We start from the raw sequence: 24,048 nt of genomic DNA on the forward strand, positions 1-24,048 counted from the left end.
AATTGCAGTGAACAAAAAAGGTCATCTCCAAATTCTCCATCACAAATGCATGCCGATTATGTCTGAACAACGACTTATACTGTGAAAACGATCTTTCCACATCACAGGACGTCAGACATGCATATTTAAAAAGAGGAATGTCACAAACACAAACACAAACACCGTCAATTTCATCTATAGGCACACCCTCCAATACTTTACACATTTAACTTTACACATTTTTTTATATCCACTGTTTTTCCCAAACACATTCTGGAATTTGTCCCTTAGTACTTGTACTTCTGAACCTGATAGCGAGTCTAGTGTAATTTCCATGGCATGCACCTCCCTGTTTCAGACAACAGGTTTTTGGATGCATCGAGTTTCTTTTATAATGTCACACAAAAAGCTTAGATTTGCTAATAGGAAAGCCAAATCGTTTTTTAAACAACCATCTTTCAGTATAACTTGAAGGATATCGATTGACGAGGCCCGATAACAGGGAATCACAACAAGATAATATATATTGCCTTGCGAGAGGCGAGAGATTTGTTTAAATTAAATACCGGTAATGTTCATACCCGAGCTCTTATCTGTTGTGTTTCACAAACAAAGCCTGGAATGAAATCATCTTCAGCAACAATAAACATTCCTAATTATGTGTTACAAGATCTCTCCTCCTTGTCCATGTTAATTTGTTCTCTAATAACAACACTGATATGCTGCCTAGCAGTTCTCAGAACTTGAGGCGATACTATTACGAAAATGGATCACGGATACACCACACAGCGCTTAGAAACATGAAGCAACCAAGAATTCTTAAAAAAGATAATGTACTTCTGAGTGATATAATTGATTTAGTTTTAAAATATTTAAAATTTCTTGTAAAAAAAATTATTTAAGTAAAAAAACTCTAAGATTTATGTGTTTATAATAGATTTCGTGAAAATATGTATTTACATAATTTTTTTGTGAAAATATGTGTTTTTATGTAAAATAAAATTCGGGTTTTAAATTTGAAACTTCATGTTCGGAATTTTTAACTTTGTTAATTGTGTTTTATCACACGCAAAAAGAATATTTAATTAGATAGGAATCCGCTCCTTAATCATCATCCACCAATAAATTGACATCATCTGAGCCCAGGTGACAATGAACCGACTCTTCTCAAAATTAAAACAAATGATCCGCAATATCTGCTTTCATATTACAAATGATACCTTAAAAGCTTTACACCATTCCCACACGGAAGGTACAAGCTGTAGAATGAGCACATCATCTTCCATGTAAAATTATCACTCTGCCCGGGAATCACGAGAAAGAAAAAGAGAGGCAGAGAGACTTACCGTGGATAAAGGCGAACCTAAACCTTGACTACGCGTTTCCCCACCCTCAGAGTCACTTTCAGTAGACGGTGGTGGGGGAGGTCTTGGAGGAGTGTCCTTAGGAAGGGGTGGAATAAATCTGCAATTATCATCTGCAGGAAGCAAATTAACTCCAGGATCTGTAACAACAAAAAGTAATAAGCAACAATGTACATAGTGTCCACCCAAATCTACTTCATTAAAATTCCCTGTTTTCCAGACACAAAGTCATTTCTGCAGGTCGGAGTAGAGAGACCAATGAGTCTCCACTGCATAATTCATCAAGAAGCTCTCTGTGGTGAATCCTTGCAAATATCCGCTGTTATGAATGATGTTGTAGCTACTGTGAATTTTATCAGGCCACATGCCCTCGCACACCGTCAATTTAAAAACTTTCTCTCTGAATTTCATTTTGTTGAAGTTTTGACCGATAAGCAAAGTACAATAGGTTAAAATTGAATGGGACCGTCTAATGCTTATCTATTAATATTGTATTGATATATTACAATTTATTGATCATGAACGTTTTCGGCCGAAACACCGACATGAACACATCATTCAACAAGCTTCTGCACTATGCCTGACTATTCTGAAACTCGAGAAGTGACAACATGAAATTGTTAAAACTCAACATTGTAGTAGTAGTAGTAGTAGTAGTAGTAGTAGTAGTAGTAGTAGTAGTAGTAGTAGTAGTAGGTTTATTTTGCCTGGCAGAGTTAAGGCCATGAGGCCTTCTCTTCCACTCAACCAGGTTTCAATAATACAAATACATGAGATACAAAAATTTGATTACAAAACAACACAAAAGAAAATAACTTAGAAATTACATAAAATATAGTAGGAAATTACAATAGACAAGATCAGTTACATAATATAAAATTACAAATGATCAAGATCAGTTACATAATATATAAAATAAAGTAGAAAATTACACATAACATAAGGGGAATACACACACACACACACACACACAAACACACAATTTATAAGATCTAAAATGCCCGAGACAAATTGGACGATTAATTTACTTGAGATATATTATTCAGTTAATATACTAATTGGAGAATATATATGGGTGCCAAGACATAAAATGTTGATTAGCAAAGTCCTACTAAATGGCATACAAACACAAATGATTAAGTAATATATGAAGATAATAAAAAAAAGAAGAAAAAAAAAAAAAAAGAAGAAGAGAGAGGAGAAAAAAAAATAACAACTTGGGTCATTTAAGACTATTTAAAAACTTCCGCAACAGTCTAGTTCTGTTCATTAAAGACATTTCTAAGTAGAGTGTACTTAAAAGACTTTAGACTGATACTAGATAATAACATCACTGCATTCAAACTGCTAACAACTGAAACCACACTGCGTAAGCACCACATATGCCGGGATTAATTGTTTTAATGTGTTTTATTAAAATGTAAATAAGTGATTGACATTATGACATTTATTTGTCAATTTTATCGAGCATCACCTGCCAGTATGTCAAAGCTCATGGTTTATATTCTGTTTTAGTTATTCTGATCAGATTTAATTATCTTAACGTGGTATTATAATGCAATTAAGTGATTGACATTAATGACATTCATTTTGAATCTATCAAACATTATCTGCTATTGCCAAAGCTTATGTTTTTAAAACTCTGTTTTAATTGTTTTATTTAGTATGAGTGCTTAATTCATTATGAAGGGACAGTGTGTAATTAACAACGGTGTGAACATTGTAATTCATAAGGTCATTTGAATAGTATATAACGGTTATGTCGCTGTTACTCATGTTTTACCATTATGGCATTATCAAGTATGTATTAAGACTATCTTTTAACATCTGAAGATGGCATATATATGTGCCGAAAAAGTTCATGATCAATAAATTGTAATATATCAATACAATATTAATAGATAAGCATTAGACGGTCCCATTCAATTTTAACCTATTTCTCTCTGAAATTGAAAGTGAGTATCAGGATATTCCTTACCACTGTGAGGAGGTTAGTTGGCTTAGTACAGGAAAAGTGTTAAAATGATTTCACGAGCTTCGTGAGGCAAATGAAATATTTATGAATGAGAGAAACCGGTCAGTGGCCTTTCTTTCAGATAGTTTGCAGATGTGGAAACTATCTTTCCTAGTGGACCTTAAGGCTGGTTCACAATAAACCGGGAATGAGAACCAGAATGAAAACGAGAAGCAGAGGACGTGAATATGAAAATTTTTTATTCACAATAAACCGAGAACGTAGATGACTATGCATATCGATATGTAAAGTCGATATTATGCATTCTGATGTTATTTGTGTATAATTGACCAATGGCGTTCTCTCATGAGTACAAGGCAGCCAACATAAACACAGGTTAACCAACTTCGAAATTTCAACTGTAACATTTCATTAGGTACAGTACTATAAATATGCCCATGCATCTTTATTATCACAACCTATTTTAAGTCTACCATAACGTAAAATAATTAGAGAAGAAACATTTGTAATAAAACAAAAATGAACACAACAGTAGTTATTGAATTGAAGCATGAATATGTAGTGTGTAATACAACCAATACAGTAATAAAATATGATTCGCTTCCGATCGGTGTTCAAAGATGCAGCTATTGAAAGCCACGTATTCGCCTTCATTTTCTCATCTTTATACGAGGCATGCCGCTTATCATAAATGTGAGGATTTCAATATTAGAATCTCATCAAATAAAACTTGCTCCATGATGCACAGCACAGAACAAAATAATGCATAGGTTATGTCACGGTCTTCTTGCTACAAAATATACGACGACAAAATAGCTTTTAGATGGCAATATAATGAATCTAGTGGGCTGTGATCAGAAACGTGAACGCCAAAGTTGAAACTTCGCCAACTATCCGTTCCCGATCTCGGGCTCTGGCAAGCTTTTCGTTAATTGTGAATGCTCACATTTAAATGTACACATTTTAACAATTTTACCGTTTTCATTTTCGTTCCGATTCTCATTTCCGGTTTATTGTGAACCAGCCTTTACAGAGCATATCAATTTCCTAAATTTAAAGCTCCAAGGAGAGAACTCTGTTATAACTGATCTATACATACATGTGGAAGGGTTTAGAGAAAAATATTTCTTTGAATTGCTTCATTCATTTCCCTTCTTGTGTTTAAAAGTATCAAAGTGAATGTGTCACACCATTTTCCACTTCTTTTGCATTAGAAAAATGTTTTGTGATTATACTTTGATGATGCCTCAGAAAACATCAGATACTTTCAAAATCCATTCACATATTAAGTCGAAGATTTGCCGCTTGAATTGCAGTTGGAAGTGATCGACCTTTCCTCAAATGAAATGTTTAAAGATTTATTCAGGGAGAGAAATCTGTTGAATTTCTATAAATTACTGCCTGAAATCTGTGCGAGAAAACATTCTCTAAAATGACATATGTGAAATCAAAATAATAAAATGACCATTTGAATTCAATTTTGATCATTCAAACAACTAAATTTGAACCACATTAAATTCACTGTCTGAATGTTACACAATACATATACAGTAAAATCACTCATATCCGGCACCCAAATAACCGGCAATACCAAAACAACAGTATTTCTGCGAAAGGGAAGAGTTGGACCAAGGTTTGAGTGGTTTTCGTGGACCGCACATGCCGCATATTGAGTTTACTATTTACGTTGTTTACACGTGAAAATAGACAGAAAACCCTGTTATATACCTGTAGAAGATCGGGTAGCGTCGGTAAGTTGCAGCTTGAGCCTTGCAAACAATGCGCAGAGACAATTTACCACTTGAACTCCGCCATTTCGAGGGGGTGTTGAATGAGTCTAAATAGAAAGCGTGAAATTCTCTGTTCCTACAGCACGTAGAAGTTTCATTCATGTGATAAATAGCATCATGCTACTATCGCTAAATGCAAAAGGAACATTCTCACACTGAAGCCAAAGCTTGAATTACACGAGAAAATGGAGAGAGGAGTTAGGTAAAAGGTAAAGGTATCCCCGTAACATGCCATGAAGGCATTTGGGGGGCATGGAGGTAGAGCTCCATGCTTTCCATGACAGGAGTTAGTGGGTCCAAATTAATAAAAATAACAGTCTATACCATAGGATGCCCACGTACTTACCAGTGACTCTGCAATAAAATTGGGCTCCTCCATTGCACTTTTTTTTTTGCCTGAGTCCTGCAGAATTAAAGGTGATATCAAGGAACGGGATGTGGTGCTGTATTCACCCATGACACACCCCAGATGCCATGGCATCAAAATCGGAATCCCAGACACAAACAGATTTTCGAAAAAAACATACTTCTACTTGGCCAACTTTCTCGCTGCCATAACCCGGACAAATGTGCAGTTGGAACTAAGCTGATATGTGGTATAGGTCTCGCAAGCACGGATAGCCGACGGAATGAATGCGAATCAAACACTGCGATAAGGAAGAGCGGGCGAGAGGAAAGGTCACGAGATAACTTGCATGACATTCAAGAATACAGTTGGAAGAGAAATGACATCAATAGAATCAGTCTTGTGTTGTGATAGTTACATTACGACTTTAGTTCGTTCCATTGCATGTGAATACGTGTCTTGTATCGCACAGTATTATTATTTCATTCATAAACATATGTTGCGCGTGTAATTAGCTTCGAATTTTTCTCTTGCTACGTTCTTTATTTCCACAGCGATGTCCTCATTTGTTCATTTTCTTGGAAGAGACAGTACTTCCATTAGCTCGCACCTCTCCCCCTCGGCATGCCTACATACACACATCAAAACAGACAGCAACACCACCATTGGTTTTCGGTAATCGTTTCTTGCGCAAGCTATATGAATAGATCTGGTCGAAGTCTATCTGTGGTACAAAGTATAACCCTTTACCCTCTGGCATATGGATGGGAGAGGACGGCAAAGTTTTAAAACATGGTATTTTTTAGTTTTCAAAACAGACTTTTTTCTACAACAGGGGCTAAGGGCCTGTACCTCTATATGTCTCTGCAATTGGAATGATTTGAATACAATGTTAATACTTATTTACTTATGGCTTTTAAGGAACCTGGAGGTTCATTGCAGCCCTCACATAAACCTGTCATCAGTCCTTCTTCTAAATCAGATTGATACAGTCCCTAGCATCATATCCCACCTCCCTCAAATCCATTTTAATATTATCTTCCCATCTACGTTTCGGCCTCCCCGAAGTTCTTTTTCTCTCTGGCCTTCCAACTAACATTCTATATGCATTTCTGAATTCACCCATACGTGTTACATGCCCTGCCCATTTCAAACATATGGATTTAATACTCCTAATTATGTCAGGTGAAGAATACAATGCGTGCAGTTCTGCGTTGTGTAACTTTCTCCATTCTCCTGTAACTTCATCCCTCTTAGCCCCAAATATTTTCCTAAGCACCTTATTCTCAAACACCCTCAATCTCTGTTCCTCTCTCAAAGTGAGAGTCAAAGTTTCACAACCATACAGGACAGCCAATAATAGAACTGTTTTATAAATTCTAACTTTCAGATTTTTTGAGAGCAGACTGGATCACAAAAGCTTCTCAACCAAATAATAGCAGGCATTTGCATATTTTTTCTGCGTTTAATTTCCTCCAGAGTGTCATTTATATTTGTTACTGCTGCTCCAAGATATTTGAATTTTTCCACCTCTTCAAAGGATAAATTTCCAATTTTTATATTTCATTTCGTACAATATTCTGGTCACAAGACATAATCATACTCACAGAAGCTATCCTATTGTTCTCTTCTGTAGGACATGATATCGCACCATCTACCCTTAAGTACTAAATACAATAACCTGTCACTGATATATTCGACCTTTTTTATTGCTGATTTTATTCTCTTAGTAAATAAAGAATCCTGTTCCTAATTGGTGATTATTGTTTCCTTCCCCATAATACAACAAGTGATCTCCTATTTGTCATGTCATTCCTATCTAAGCTAACCTCCTGTACTCCCACAAAGTCTATTCTATATCTAGCTAGTTCTTTTGCTACTAATGTTACCCCTCCTGTTCTATATAGACTTGTAACATTCGAAGTACCAAATCTTATAACCTTATTCCTTTGCTGTGATCGTGCCAGAATCAGTCCCATTCCGAGGATAATTTTGGGGTTTCGTAACAAGTTGTTTTTTTTACGGTGATGGGCTGTTAGCCCTTCACCCAACCCTCAAGCTGGAGGACCATCCATTATCGGCTGTCTGTGACTGCTTATTCAATATATTCGCAGCTACTCTCCATATCTGGAGCCTGTCTCCTCTATGCACAACCTGAGGCTGTGCCAACAATGTTAATTTCCGGTAATTTTTAGAAATTTCGTTAGTAATATCATTTATGTATGATAAATTATAATCTACTGATGTATTAATAATAATAATAATAATAATAATAATAATAATAATAATAATAATAATAATAATGCATGGAATTGGGTCTTTTAGTAAAAATTTTTAATTTTGAAGCGGTTCTCTGAAAGTTCTCAACTGCTCTTTGTAAATAATTTTCTGATTTGGCAATAATAGTAAATTGTATTGTTGTCCACAAGAATTTTCCAGTTACATTCGTCTTCAAATAAAAATAGCCAGACGAAAATTTATGTTTATGTGCAGTACATTTGTCTCAGAAATCATGATAAAATAGCACACACTATACCTGAAACTTGTTCCACCTCCATGTCAGCTTGTGTGAGGTCTTCGTCTTGAGGTCTGCTACTAGCTGCATTATTCTCAACCAGGCGCCGCTTCTTGTAAGCTCGTACAGAGCTCTGACTCAGCATGGACAGCATGCGTTCTCTACTCTGCTCACATGTCATTGGTGGACATTGTTGATTCTCAAAATCCTAACAAGAAAGAAGCGTCAATACTTCAATTTCAACATTTCATACAGTCCTCTCTGTAGATTGAAAACTCAAAAAAGTTTCATATCCATGGTTCGAGAATTAAAACAGAAAATCAATATCCCGAATTTAAAAGAAAACTTACAAATTAAACCAAACCCTTTAACTCTATTAAATATAGAATATAATCTAAATTTAACAGAAGAAATACTGAAATCAGAAGTAAACACTAAAATACTGAAACAATTGTCTTTAGAGACAATTAATATTAGGTACCCTCCACAAAACTGGCTTCATTTATACACCGATGGATCCTTGATCTCCAGAGAACAAGGTGCCGGTGCAGGTGTTACGTGCTGTCTCTTCTCACTTTATAGATCTCTTGGATATGGAACAACAAGTTTTGATGGAGAAATCATTGCAATAAGTGAAAGTCTCAGGAATCTTCTATGCCACATCAATAAATTTAAGAATGCAGTTATATTGTCAGACTCCAAAGCAGCTATTCTATCAATAATCTCTAAACACACACCTTCATCTCAAACAGCAGAAATAACTAAAATGCTCTCTCAATTAATATCACTCAATAAAAGAATTGTATTCCAATGGATACCATCCCATTGTGGAATCCTGGGAAATGAGAATGCGGATGCTTTAGCAAAGAAGGGCAGCACTGCTACTTACAGACCTGTTACTAAATCTACGTATTACTCTGTGAAAAGATTTATTAAATCTACATACTTAGACTTCAACAAACAAAATTTAATAACACAATCCCAAGGGAAAAAATGGAACTCTCTGTATCATAATCCACAGTCAATTCCCGATTTACCACGAAAATCGTCTGTAGCTGCATTTAGATTGGCAACAGGCCATGATTGTTTGGCCAGACATCTGCATAGAATTGGAATATATCAGTCCCCTAACTGCCCATTATGCGACTCAAACCAAGAAATGGATTCAGAACACCTCAAACTCTGTGCTTCAGTGGCTGACCATGATAATATCTTTGAAAAATATTGGAGTGCAAGAGGTCAAATGACTTTATTGTCAAACGCCTGGCATTAGAAAACAACAACATTTCATTTAGTTATTATTGTATTTAGTAACACATTCTTTTTCCAGAACAAATTAATTAAATTCTTGTATATATATATATTATATATATATATATATATGTTGTTGTTTTCTAATGCCAGGCATTTGACAATGAAGTCATTTGACCTCTTGCACTCCAATATTTTTCAAAGATATTATCATGACCAGCCACTGAAGCACAGATTTTGAGATGTTCCGAATCCATTTCTTGGTTTGAGTTGCACAATGGGCAGTTAGGGGGCTGATATATTCCAATTCTATGCAGGTGTTTGGCCAAACAATCATGGCCTGTTGCCAATCTAAATGCAGCTACAGACGATTTTCGTGGTAAATCGGGAATTAACTGTGGATTTTGATGCAGAGAGTTCCATTTTTTCCCTTGGGATTGTGTTATTAAATTTTGTTTGTTGAAGTCTAAGTATGTAGATTTAATAAATCTTTTCACAGAGTAATACGTAGATTTAGTAACAGGTCTGTAAGTAGCAGTGCTGCCCTTCTTTGCTAAAGCATCTGCATTCTCGTTTCCCAGGATTCCACAATGGGATGGTATCCATTGGAATACAATTCTTTTATTGAGTGATATTAATTGAGAGAGCATTTTAGTTATTTCTGCTGTTTGAGATGAAGGTGTGTGTTTAGAGACAATTGATAGAATAGCTGCTTTGGAGTCCGACAATATAACTGCATTCCTAAATTTATTGATGTGGCATAGAAGATTCCTGAGACATTCACTTATTCAAAAAATATGTTCGCGTTTTCCAGTGACGAAAGAGCTTTCAATATTGAATCATTTTCGCACAGGTACTGTCGTCCATTTGCCTACGTCGTATACTGGTTTCCCCCACCAGTTTTATTCGCCAGCTAGTGGCTGGGCTGTCTTAGCTCTCTTCTGAAAACATTAATTTCTGTTAGGAATTGGACGTCTACGTAATATCATACAACTGTTTAAAATAACTTAAATAAAAGGGCCTCGTTAAGTAATTAACTGTCACGTAATTACTCCATTTCTACGACCCTACGACATAACCACTTGGACGGACAGTAGATAGTATGTCTGAGTAATTTTATCTTTTCGGATTGGGCAGAAGTGAAGATTGAATTTACAGAATTATTTCAACATGAGTTACTAGCACAAAGAACGAAACTGGTAATTGAGATTAGGTACAATAGTCTATAGTGCGATAATATGCACATTAGAACTGAAGCCTGTATCGAAATGAACGGCCACCATTCTAAAAAATGTGTTTTAATATCCATATTATGATTATTTTTAAATTTAACTTCATTCTCTATATTGTATGCTAATGTGCTGTAGGCAGTATAATATACACTGCATAATGAATACGTCCACATGGACAGCTCAGTTCGTGAGTAAAAACACTCATTGTTAATACTGTACTGTATTTTGATTAAACAAAAAGCTAATGAAAATTATCAAACTCAAAAGCGCAATATATCCTAGTTTACGTAAATGGATGAACTACTTTTCTTCCCTCCTATACCTAGTAAAGTGATTTGTTTGTATATTACGTCAGTATCATCGAACTCCAGTCGTGGAAGGGGGTAGCAAACGGCGTTGAGTCAGAGGTATAGGCAGGTTAATATTCAAAATGTTAGTAAAAATAAAATGATGTCCCTGTACATCTGGTAGCAGTCCTTTAATGCATGTCATTAAAGTACACCTATTCATTAAAGTTCAGGTTTTCGATTATTCTCGGATATGTAATCGAAAGACAACTAGCAAAACGTCACGCAGGCTGTAAATCCAATACTGTGACAGAAGGTTATGTTCTGTTACCATAATAATTAGCGTTGATTGTAAATAATATTCAAATAAATTCAATTTGTCATCTCGTTTTTCAATGTCGAATTCAATTTCCAGGTTATATCAAGACTAATGTTCATGTTATTCTCTAGATTATATCAAGGTCAATGACATTCGTTGCCTGGAAAAAATCAATACTTTCGCGTCTGTGCACATCTCACAATTTACGAGACTGCACAAGATCAGTTCGCTCCCCAGTTACATAAGAATAACATGAAAACTTATGAATAATTTCAAGTTAGAAATATGGTCGAGCATAAAAAGTCGTATGAAACTTGCCTATAATGGTAATTAAGACGCTCGTATGAAAATTATGAAACGAGCGCAAGCGAGTTTCATAACCATCCTCTTGTCTTAATTACAATCATTATAAACTCGTTGCATAATGTACTATTTAATTTTATTCATTGATAACGCACTGCAGGTCACAAATATCATTTCTCTAACAATCTTTTTGACAACTAACACGAGAAAAATGTGTTGGATACTTGCATCTATTGTTCCTGGACTGCAAGGAACATTAAACCCTGGATAGCTAATGATCTTCCTTATGTCATATTTATCCCTTGAGCCTTCTGCAAATATTTCTCCCTCTTCTGCATCAGGATCTGCAACCTCTGCGATGAAACAAATTATTTTATACAGTCTGAATACATCAAGCACAGAAAATCTATGTATTTATAAAATGATTTACAATTAAAATTTCGACGGGAAGACACAATATGTGATATCGACTCGAAACTGTACATGCACAATACCAAAATTTAAATAACAGAACATAATAATAATAATAATAATAATAATAATAATAATAATAATAATAATAATGGCTTTATTTAACCTGCAGAGTTCGTAAGGCCTTCTCTTACACTCAACCAGAATTAAAACTGGATCAGAATTAAGTAATTACATACTGATACAATTTAGGTACATAATGAGATCAAAAGAGGTACTTACATAAAAATTTACCTCATAAAATAAAAATAAACATAGTGGAATACATATTAATGTTGTTAGAATCAAATACGAATCACGTAAAAACAGAAGCCGATAATTCAATAAAAAATGTACACAGTAGAAATAAAAATAAACACATTAGTATACATATTAGTATTAGATTACAATTAAGTAAGATTTACACAATTAAACCAGAAACCAACAATTGAATAAAATGCACACAAAAAAATAGATTAATAATAAAAAAAAAACAACACAGTGGGATACATATTGGCATTAAGTGATAAATAAACACGATTTACATGATTACACAATAAAAATAAGAAACAAAAAAAATAAAAATAAATACAGTGGAACACATTCCATTAAATATTTGCAACGCGTTAGGTCTGGCAACTCATTATAAGATATTTTTCTAATTTACATTTAAAGGAAATTAAAGTTTGGCAGCCCTTGACTTCAGGCGGCAGACAATTCCAGTGACGAGAAGCAGCAACAGTGAAAAATGAAGAATAGAGAGATGATGTGTGCAGTGGTATTTCTAGCGTGTTATCATATTGTGACAGAGTATTTAAGTTATGATACTGAGAAAGACTGTGGAATCGGACAGGTAAGTAAGAGGGAGTAGAGGTGTGCAAAATTCGGCATAAGAGAGAAAGGGAATACATGTAGTTTACCACAAATCCTTCAGTAATTGACAGTTGCATACAGCATTACTGGCATAAAAGTTAGCTCAGTAACTTCAGTTCTATGACCTTCAAAGGATCACAACCAAGTATGGTGAATCCTCATTCAGGCTAATTAACACACACATACATCCACTTCAAATTGAAAAGGATATACTCCCAGATCCCTTCTAAAACAAACTACCTATCACATGAATTCATATGTAAGTCAGCCATGTATATGATACAAGAACAAGTCAGCAAGTACAGTATAAGCAGTGAGTCACTAAATTTGAGATGCAAAAATAATTCACGGAGGAAAAGGTAGACAAAGGTGGCATTCTTATTGAAACTGTAATGCACATTAAAAAGTTTCATTCCCCAAGTGCAGTGGCGGCTCGTGGGTATTGAATTAAGGGGGGTTGCATACAAAAATAAACCAAGCAACTTACTTTATTTAAAGATTAGTTCCATGCGCCTTATCTTGTAAGTTGTGTTTAAATGAGACAGGCTCATGTCAGTAGATTTACTAGCATTTAAAAGAATCCTGCAGACAAAATTCCGGCACACCGGCGACGCTGATATAACCCCTGTAGTTGCAAGCGTCGTTAAATAAACCATAATTTAATTTTTTATATGCAGATTTGAACCTTAGAAATATCTAACTGGCGATGTTGTACTTTGTTGTATAATATATATACATGATACATCAATAAATGAAAAAAATAACTGAGTCAGAAATTGAATTCAGGATATTCAAGAGTACGCACCAGGGCGCTTGCCTCATTTATTGTGATGTTGTTAGATGTTTCAGATTCCATTATGGTTTGAAAACATTCTAGCAATGGCTCCTTCTTCTCATGAACAACATTTACTGTTCTTATTTTAAAACTCCATCTTGTTGCCCCAGCTGATGGAATTGTCTTTGTATTAATCTAATACAGGCTGTGTGGAGATCGAGAGAAGAAAGCAGGGATACTGGATAAATTATCAAAAAATATGCGAGTCTTTGTATTTTGTTTAGCAGCTCTTTCCATTATGAGATTCAACTGATGGGCACTTAATTTCACATTTCTCCTGAATTGTTAAGGTACTGAACTGAATAGACTGTAAATATTGTACAGAATTAAACATTGTTACGCTTGTTATACTCACAACGTTAAAGAAAATGTATTTAAAACTGCGCGCTACTGACAAACTGCTGCAAATTTTGCAGCGCCTGGAAACTCTGGATTCACGGCAAGGGGTAGCAGGGAGGATGGGTAAAACTAACGCACAAAGCATCCGAGACGAGACTGGCAGCTCCAAGGGAGGAAGTGGCTTCACCCTATAGTCCTTGTCTCTGGTTTCGCTCTGGCAGCACCAGGAGAGGAAGTGACTTCACTAATGATTGCGTGCATGTCATTGAGAGCGAAATTTTTTTAAAAATTCGAGCCGCTAAATAGAGACTGTATAATAAATGTATTTCACAACATAAAACGAGACAAGAGCCACAAATGTCTGGGGGTGCTGCAGCTGCTGAAGGACGTATAATATGCAAAAGAGATAGTGAAGAAGCAAAAGTGATTGCTGTAAAAAAAATGTACCATTTTGTATTGCTGCAAATGTGAAGGTGAGGCAAAAGTCTCCATACAAATGGTGACACAGTGATGTAGATATTCTGTTTGCATTTCAGGTAGCCAAGCGAGACTAGAGAAATGCCCTTAACAAAGAACGAGCGGATAGACGTCATCTTTCTGGCAAGGAGTGGTACGCTTCCACCGTATACAGTCCATACTACAGAACGTCCATATGATAAAACCTCCATAAGGTCAAAATGTCCATTTGGTTTTATTTCTTTTTTTTTGTGGGTTATTTTACGACGCTTTATCACCAGCTTAGGTTATTTAGCGTCTGAATGAGATGAAGGTGATAATGCCGGTGAAATGAGTCCAGGGTCCAACACCGAAAGTTACCCAGCATTTGCTCATATTGGGTTGAGGGAAAACCCCGGAAAAAACCTCAACCAGGTAACTTGCCCCGACCGGGAATCGAACCCGGGCCACCTGGTTTCGCGGCCAGACGTGCTAACCGTTACTCCACAGGTGTGGACTGTCCATATGGTGAAAATGTCCATGTATTAAATGTCCATACAACAGAAAACCCATATGATAAAACATTCGTAAGGTGAAAATGTCCATAGTGTTAAACGTCCATAATGTCCAAGTTCAAAGGGAAATTCTGCTTGAATAAAACACAATAAATTTTATTCCATAACTCGTACAAATGAATATTATTAATCATCGGGAACCGGAACCCCACTTTTAAGATGGTAACCAATCCTTTATATGAGAATTTCTCCATTTTCTTTGTACCTGTTGTAGTTTCTCACAATCTGAAGAATTTGTCTTTGATTCGTCAAATACGTTTTATTCACCGGCTCTTTAATTTGTAAATGCCTCCCTCTTTCTTGCAATATTTGTCTCCAAATTTCATTTCCCTCACGCTTTAGGCACTATATAAATTGCCAAATGGATGGATGATGTACAGTCAACGCTCTTCCTCTTGCCTTAACACAGTTCAAGATGCACTCTACTTCTATACCTGTTTCATCAGCACTACATAAATGCTTATCTGTGCCATCCAGTAAAACCCAAATGTTATCCAGGTTGCTGTTAGTTATCATTGCAGCATTACAAATTTTCCTTTCCCTGCATCGCCAATATATTTTTGTCTTATCTCTATTAAAGTCATGATATTGGTACAGATACCCACGAAAAGAAAGAAGTGGCTTACCCTTCTGTGATGGCACTAACTGAGGATTTCGTTCCATCTTCAAAAATTTCAATTCTGGTTAGTTCTGTACTGGAAAATTTTTACACAGATTACTATAACTACCTTGAATAATGGATATAGTGTACATTATAGAGCTATGGACATTATGACACTGGACATCAGAGTGAAGTGGACATTATAGAACTATGGACAATTTAACATGGACATTATTTCATGGACATTTTGACATATGGACATTATAATCATGGACTTTATGTCTGGTAACCAGTAGTACTACTCGCCATGTAGCACAGGCTTTTAATGAGATGCATGAAACATAGATTTCCATGACACAAGGCTAAATTTATCAAATTCAAGAATAAGATCTGGGCGGCCAAAGAAGGCACAACAACGATGGTGCTACCAGCAATGGTGAAGAGCCCGAAGAAGGGAACCTGGCGCCTGTCTGCAGAACTTAGATCAGCCAAAGATGTATCCTTCACATTTTGCACACTAAAGGTACAGTTTGGCTACGGCAATCTTCGCCGACGATCATCGCTGGTGATCTTCGCTGGGATTCTGTCCTGTTGATTTGAATGTGCATGGTTTCTTTACAGCGATGAACGTCAACAAACGTCGCTGGGCTCGACAAACATCGTCAGCATTTGCCTTGGAGCAAAAACCTGGCGATCATCACCGAGAAACCAATTGTAAAATTACAGTAGGTCATGAATTAAGTCATTTAATAACGTGATTTATACATCATACATATCATAATGGCGGTAAAACGGAAATCTTTCTGCAATTTCTCCACTAATGAAGACGAGATATTAATTGAGTAAACACAAATCCCTGTTCGACATGAACCAAAAAGAAGAACCAACGTAAACAATAACAAATCTATATTTTGCAGTAACCAGAACTGTTAATACAATTGAGTAAAGTTATTCATAATTGAAGGACACACACACGATGCGGCAGACTTAGCTACTGAAGCAAAAGTTTCAGTGTGAAATAGTAAGTGAAGTGGAATTCCGAGCAAAGAAGAGAAGTGCAACAACCTCGTTCTCACCTTTTTTTTTTTTATTTGTAACATTATTTCCTAAATAAATGATCCTAAATGAAAAAAAATAACATTGTAAAAAGAAAAATAAAGTGTTTATATCATTAAAGTTATGCTTATCTTTCAGCTGGGCTTATTGGTTTGTGAATAAATTTTGTGGGTAATTTTACAATATCTTTTCAATTGAACTTAAAACAAAATGAAATTGTTCGGGAGAAAGACTGAAATAATCCTTATAATTGGTGGGTTCATTTTCAAGATGTCTTAATATCAATGAATTAAAAGACCCCTCTATATATCTATTTCTAAACATGACATTAACTATTTTAAAGATCCGTACTTGTTTTTCAAGGCAAAACTTATATTATAACGTTATCATATTGTCATCCGCTTATCAGCTGATCAGACATGGTCAACTATATAAAACACTTTACTATCCACCTACGAAGTTCGCCGGTAAAGAAACCACTCTCTGACGACCGCTGGTGATTTCAATTGTCAGCGATGTTCGTTCGACAAAGATCGTCGTAGCCAAACCGTAGCTTAAGAAACGGCATCCATACAAGATGCAGATGCTGCAGCATATGACAGAAGACAATCCTGATCACAGGGTTCAATTCTGCAAGTGGAACTTGAACATGCAAACGTATGACCCAGGTTTTGCTGATACCAGAAAATGTATTGTCAAGGGTTTGCTGTGAGTGGCAGGGAGCACATATCACTTTGTTATGACTCACAGGGGATATTTTTCGAAAATATACTGTGATGCATCTGCTACAGACTGACTGTATGGAGACTTCTGTCTCACCCTATATCTGACAATAGAAAGTTGTTTTGAGTAGGTTCATACTGAGGAAAGATACTACCACAGTTCAGTATATACAGTTGCGAAGCTCAATACTTAACTAAATATGCAAATACAGACAGTTGAAATATGCATCCATAGATAGTTGCTAGCCACCAGGATCGCTACTATCGCCTCATCACAGACTTTTTCGCTAGCAGATGATAAAATGTATTGTACTTTCGATATCATGTTCTTTTGAAAAATTAACACCTTCCTTCCACTACCTAAATATGAAATACATAAGGTTTATATATTATTTTCATAAAGTATATATTATATTTTATAAACTCACCTTCCTGGATCTTTCAGAAGGATAACTCTGACCTATTTTTCTTAGAATTTATAGTGCAACAAACGTTTCCTTGTCCCATATTATTATTCAAATTATTGTATTTTAGCCATTTACAGTTATTACAACCGATAACGAACATTTCACAGTTTACACAACTTTTCACAACAGAGCGAAATACGGCACAGTGAATGCTTTTTCGATCTAGACCAGGCCGTAATATATGTTCGGGTTTTCTATTTCAGTGTATGGAGCTGAGTGAATTATTATATTATAACTTTATTGCGTATCATAGCTAAGTTTTATTTAGTGTAATGTGTCCATAAGTTCCCTTTACTTCTTGTTGCATAATATGTTGCAGAAATAATTACAAAACATTGTTATATTAATGTTAAGAGAATTTTACATGTTAACATAATCTTTTCACATCAACATTTTAAGTTTAGAATGGAAGCTATTTTGAGGTTTAATAAAAAATAATTTATATTGTGATTTTAATATACCACATCTACCTTCCTTGATAAAGACAGAAAATTTATCATACCACTCTTATGAAATTAGTGTACGTACGATTGTTACTTCGTCTCTTAGGTAGTAGATAAATACAATAATTCAATACTCAATTGTAGTATTAAAATACAGACAAATTGAATGTGCGGAGTATCATACATGACATTATGCTTAATTATAATGTATAATTGCGAATTTAGGAATATAAGATATAGTAAACATAACCTATAACATTTCCATATGAATGGCAGGGTATTGGAGACCACTAAAATTAGGCAGAAAGGGTCAAATGGGTCAGTAAACATAACCTATAATTTCAACATATCTAAATATTCGTGCGGTGCAACTGAAAATTATTGAATCGTGCATAAATGAATGTACAAGAATTTCGCAATATTTAATCGAAATAAAGGCAGGTAGGTCTATTATTACACATATGAACAACGTAATTTTCACACCAAAAATAATATTACACCTTAACTCGCAAGGAATTATGTCTGAAGTATCTCCTAATCATTGTTTTAAATTTTATTAATGCAATTACACTACATTTTAGAGAAATATATGTTACTTTTTATGCATTCCAATTAATTTATATGGTTGACAAGCCGCCGTTCGTGATCGGGTTAAGCGAGTCACATGGTGTGTCTTACGACCTGTATTAGATCACGATGGCAATGACACAGTCTATTGTTCCTAGTACACAAAGTGCTCCAAGCGGCTAGCAACTATTGCGATAAATGCAAAAAATCACCCCAAGTTTCGCGACTGTATATACTAGGCTGTGATACTACTTTCCAATGTCTTCAGATTAGGGCTGGGGACGGAGCGGTTCGGTTCAGTTAGTGACGTCATTACTCGGTTGAACCGAGTACAGTACCGAGTACAAATTTGTGGCGGCAGATTTAAAATTTAGATAGACTGAGTCGATTTTAGAACGTACTTTGAAAGTGAAACCAAGCGTGTTTTAAAAGCATTGTAGTAAAGCGCTTTCACTTTGCCAATTGACGAGAAAGAAGTGCTTCTCTTCATTGCAAAATGGCGGTTGCAAATTTCATTTGCGTGATTACAACTATCTGCGGAGTTATTTTGTATGAATGCCTATTCAATTTTCAGACAGACGAAATAAAATTAATAAAATAATTTATAATACTAACAGCTAATAAATTAACATGTGAGGTAAATGTTAACGCTGCAGCTAAGTAAGAAAGAAGATAGAAAGAAACGGGCTCCATGAAGCGCTGCCTAAAACATTTAAAAATAACACACAGAATTATTTATTATTACGGAAAGTGGTTAAATAATCAATAAAACGTGGAATCTTAAACTTACTTACTTACTTACAAATGGCTTTTAAGGAACCCGAAGGTTCATTGCCGCCCTCACATAAGCCCGCCAGTGGTCCCTATCCTGTGCAAGATTAATCCAGTCTCTATCATCATACCCCACCTCCCTCAAATCCATTTTAATATTATCTTCCCAACTACGTCTCGGCCTCCCTAAAGGTCTTTTTCCCTCCGGTCTCCCAACTAACACTCTATATGCATTTCTAGATTCGGCATATGTGCTACATGCCCTGCTCATCTCAAACGTCTGGATTTAATGTTCCTAATTATGTCAGGTGAAGAATACAATGCGTGCAGTTCTGTGTTGTGTAACTTTCTCCATTCTCCTGTAACTTCATCCCGCTTAGCCCCAAATATTTTCCTAAGCACCTTATTCTCAAACACCCTTAACCTATGTTCCTCTCTCAGAGTGAGAGTCCAAGTTTCACAACCATACAGAAGAACTGGTAATATAACTGTTTTATAAATTCTAACTTTCAGATTCTTGGACAGCAGACTGGATGATAAGAGCTTCTCAACCGAATAATAACACACATTTCCCATATTTATCTTAAACTGAAGAACATAATGTTTATTTATTTTATAACATTACTAGCCTTCAATACAACCATGTTCTCTTTGGTGAAGAGTAATATTATTGATAAATTAAAATAATTAGGTAACATAATTCCTAGAAATAAATACAAATAAAATGATAACTGATGAGGTAACACAAATTCAATAAACACAAATAGAAGAAAATATAATGCACTTCTTTTTGTAACATATTTTAATATTAATCAAACACTCTATTATTATTATTATTATTATTATTATTATTATTATTATTATTATTATGTACAGTAATATGTTCAGACTGTCAATGTTCATCAGGTCCACTTGACAGGTCATATAATAGGATGAACTCCTCTTCAATACTAGAGGCCTTTCAGCCCGCCTTGGGGATAAGGAAATAATTTATCCTGCAGCATAAAATATTTAAATACAGCAGTACTATGTTGTTGTTGTCTGCTAGAATTAAATAAAACACGCGAACTCTGTTTGAATGTTTGAACTGATCGCTAACGGCTACAGTTAACCGAGTAACTTCGGTGTTCCACTCATAAGCACATAAACCGATAGAACCGAGTAACTCAACAGTTCTACTCGCTCCGTCCCCAGCTCTACTTCAGATATGATCAATTTAGATCTTCCTTGGTTCTGTTTATCTGGTGTGACCAAATTCCTTTTCTCAGGTGAAGGCACCTGTAATTCAAGATTCTCAATTCTAGCATTGTGCATATTGGCCATAATGACAGCAACTAACACAGCAGAATTTTAATTGTATGACAGCAGCCTGTAAATTAAACACTGAGGCCCGGTTTCTTCAACCTTTGTTAAAATGCACCTAACATAGCGTTAATTAACTGCAAGTTAAAAGTATGAATTGCTGTTAAGAATATTGCATTTCTTCAACTTTACATTTCACATTTTAACATTCTGTTTGTTAACTCTCTGTTAGGACCAGAAATTCTGGAGTTTAACCATCACCTATAATCAAGTGTAGGCTCACTTCTGTTTTCTGAACTCTGACAATTGCAATTCTCGCTTGTTTCCGTTGTTTGATTCAGAGAGGATAGAAGTCTTTCTATTATCTCAGGTTTGATTTCTACTTCTTTCCTCGTCTGTATTACAATACGCAATAGAATGTTTGCCATCCTTCAGAAGTTATTCTGGCTTCTTTTGCATCCATTGACTTTGCTGACTATTGTTGTGATGTGCAACACTGCACTTATGTTTTCAGAAGAACCACCTACCGAAATTTTGGAACGTGGAATAAGTGCTACACGACATGCATTGGTGTATGCAGTGGTTGACAGTTACATCTATGCCAACTGGGTGTTTCCTGTTACGATTGCCATTCTTCTTCCAAACTGGCTGCTCTTTTGGGTGGTCCTGCATTCAAGTCCTCACCAGGAAGAGATAAAAAAAACCAATGGAGGTTGAACAAGGAAGGTGATAAAATATTTATATTCCAATTTATTTACTTGTTGAGCGGTATCCAAAGATTAATGTAAAGTAGTTTATGATAGTGACGAGACAGTTCCTTGTTAAGTGAAGTGTGTCCAGGACATTTGGCAATGCTGTAGTAGTGGTTGGAATCACATGCTGGTTTCTGAATTTTGTTGAAATGACATAGCTTTGTAGTGAACATTAAATGCATTTCCTCTTTGTGGGTCCATAATTGTAAGTTGTCTGACTGAGATAAGTAAGCAAATTTTTTGAGCTAATTAAAGTAATATCATATAAATCTAATATGAAGAACAGTAGCACTAGCTGAAGATTCATTTTTTGTAGTATGTGAGCCGCAACACCAGCTTTCACGACCCGAACGAAGAGTGCATGTGTTTACTTTGTGACGAACTATGTGGAAGATACCATGTGATGGAGTGTAAAAACCGATTAGTTTCACTGACCAAGTTCTGCAGCAGCGAAAGCTAAAATAATATATTATCCTGCACATTGTGCGCACTTCCGTTATTATTATATTACAATAGCGTGGAGCGGCGTATTGGTATTGCTGTTATGAAATGGAAAACACTGGAACAAAAAGAAATCATGGCACTAATTTCTCTTCGTTTGAAAGAAACCTTCTGCTGGAAATTATTTCGCAGTATAAACCAATTATATTGAGAATAAACAAACAAACGGATCTAAGTTGAAAGCGAAAAGTGAGACTTGGCAGAAAATAGCCTATACCTTCCTATGAACCTCTTGTCTGTCAAATCACAGAAATCATCCCCTCTGTTTATGTATTCATGGATATCATTTTCTAAATAATCAAGATATATAAGTTCAGCATCTAACACACCAGCCATATTGGATACTTCTATGCTAACAGAGAGTTAAATCATTTAACTGCATGAAATCAATATAGGTTTTAACAGCCTGTTAGTACTAACAGTAGTTGAAGAAATGCTTCAACTGTTAAGTTTACAGTTAAAATGGAATAACACACTGTTATAATTTAACAAAGGTTGAAGAAACCCTGAGTCACCTTATTTGTGGACAGGGTTATTCAATACAGCATAAGATCATGCTTCTTAAATTAAATAAATCTTACCTTTTCCTTGGGAATCATAAAGAGTGAGTCCTGAGTGAGCTATTTTAGCATCCTCCATCCAGCCTGGTGGATATCCAAGCAGCCGCATCCTATATATGTGCCTTGGAAGGTGGTGCTTGGCAAGGCCCAATGCTTTGCTTAACTTGGTACTGAGCTGACCAGGAATAAAGCCAGCAAATTTCTGTTCATCATCCAAATGGTAACGACTATAAATAAAACAAAAGATATAGAGATCCACAGATACAAAAATTGGTAAATAACCGTACATAAGTAACACATACTAATATTCTCTGCAAATAATTATTCCTAACATGCAATTCGTTTGTTTATAGTAAAGCAACTTTAACTTCTGTTGCACACATCAAATAATATTTATTCTCCAGATATTTTTACAGAGAATTAAACAGAGTCTCACAGCATAAATACAGCAAATCCATCGCACTTTTTTCTAGCATTTTTTTTTGGGGTACCTAAAATATTTCAGTCTCTAATTCCGGCAATTATGGCCATACCGAGGAACGGGATGCAGTGCTGTATTATCCCTTGACTTACTTTTTACACGGTAGCATCAAAATGGCAATCGCGAACACAAGCTGATATTCCGCCGACATTTTTGCCCCCATAACTCCGCAGTAAGTGTAGTGACAACAAAGCCAATGGGTGTGTTGAATAGAGCTCCTCGAACTTTATCTTCAGTGTAAAAGGACAACCTCCTCGAACTTTATCTTCAGTGTAAAAGGACAACCCCCTATTCCCATGCATTTGGACAGGAGAGGCGGGCAAAGTTTCAAAAAATGGTCATTTTGACCTTCCAAAAGAGAATTTTCTCTACACAAGTAGAACGAAGTGGCTCAGAGGCCCGCCCTTTTAACTGTAGCATCCCCGCAGGTTCCCTAGTAATCACCGCTAAAATCCAGCAAATCCGTCGCACTTTTTTCTAGCCTTATTTTTTGGGTATCTAAAATATTTCAGTCTCTAATTCCGGAAATAATGGCCATACCGAAGAATGGGATGCGGTCCTGTATTCCCCCATGACTTAGTTCTTACATGATAGCATCAAAATGGGAATCGCGAACACAAGCTGATTTTCGCCGACATTTTTGCCCCCATAACTCCACAGTACGTGTAGTTACAACAAAGCCTATGAGTGCATTGAATACAGCTCCTCAAACTCTATCTTCACTATAAAGGACAACCCTCTATTCCCGTGCGTTTGGACGGGAGAGGCCGGCAAATTTAAAAAAAATGGTCATGTGTTTGTATGTTCGAGGCAAGTTTGCTGTAAGTTGTGGCACGCAGACGGGTACTGTTCAAATCCTGGTTGGGACAAATTACTGGTTGAGATTTTTCCGTGGTTTTCCCTCAACCCATTAAGAGCAAATGCTGGGTAACTTTCGACATTGGATCCTGGACTCAT

At 35.8% G+C, this 24,048-nt stretch overlaps 1 protein-coding gene across 2 annotated transcripts in view; it reads right to left on the reverse strand.

Annotated features, from left to right (window-relative positions):
* The window catches only part of LOC138692602 (zinc finger CCHC domain-containing protein 8 homolog), an 82,173-nt gene that overhangs the window by 21,581 nt on the left and 36,544 nt on the right, over positions 1–24,048 (reverse strand). For both annotated transcript variants that reach the window (XM_069815618.1, XM_069815619.1), the window contains exons 4-7: positions 22,632–22,837; positions 11,590–11,714; positions 7,991–8,177; positions 1,326–1,483 (exon numbers count right to left, since the gene is read on the reverse strand). In XM_069815618.1, the coding sequence (XP_069671719.1) occupies positions 1,326–1,483; positions 7,991–8,177; positions 11,590–11,714; positions 22,632–22,837 (676 nt within the window). The remainder of the gene's footprint in view (positions 1–1,325; positions 1,484–7,990; positions 8,178–11,589; positions 11,715–22,631; positions 22,838–24,048) is intronic.

Source organism: Periplaneta americana, chromosome 17 (assembly GCF_040183065.1).
Source record: "Periplaneta americana isolate PAMFEO1 chromosome 17, P.americana_PAMFEO1_priV1, whole genome shotgun sequence".
Classification (NCBI taxonomy): domain Eukaryota; kingdom Metazoa; phylum Arthropoda; class Insecta; order Blattodea; family Blattidae; genus Periplaneta; species Periplaneta americana.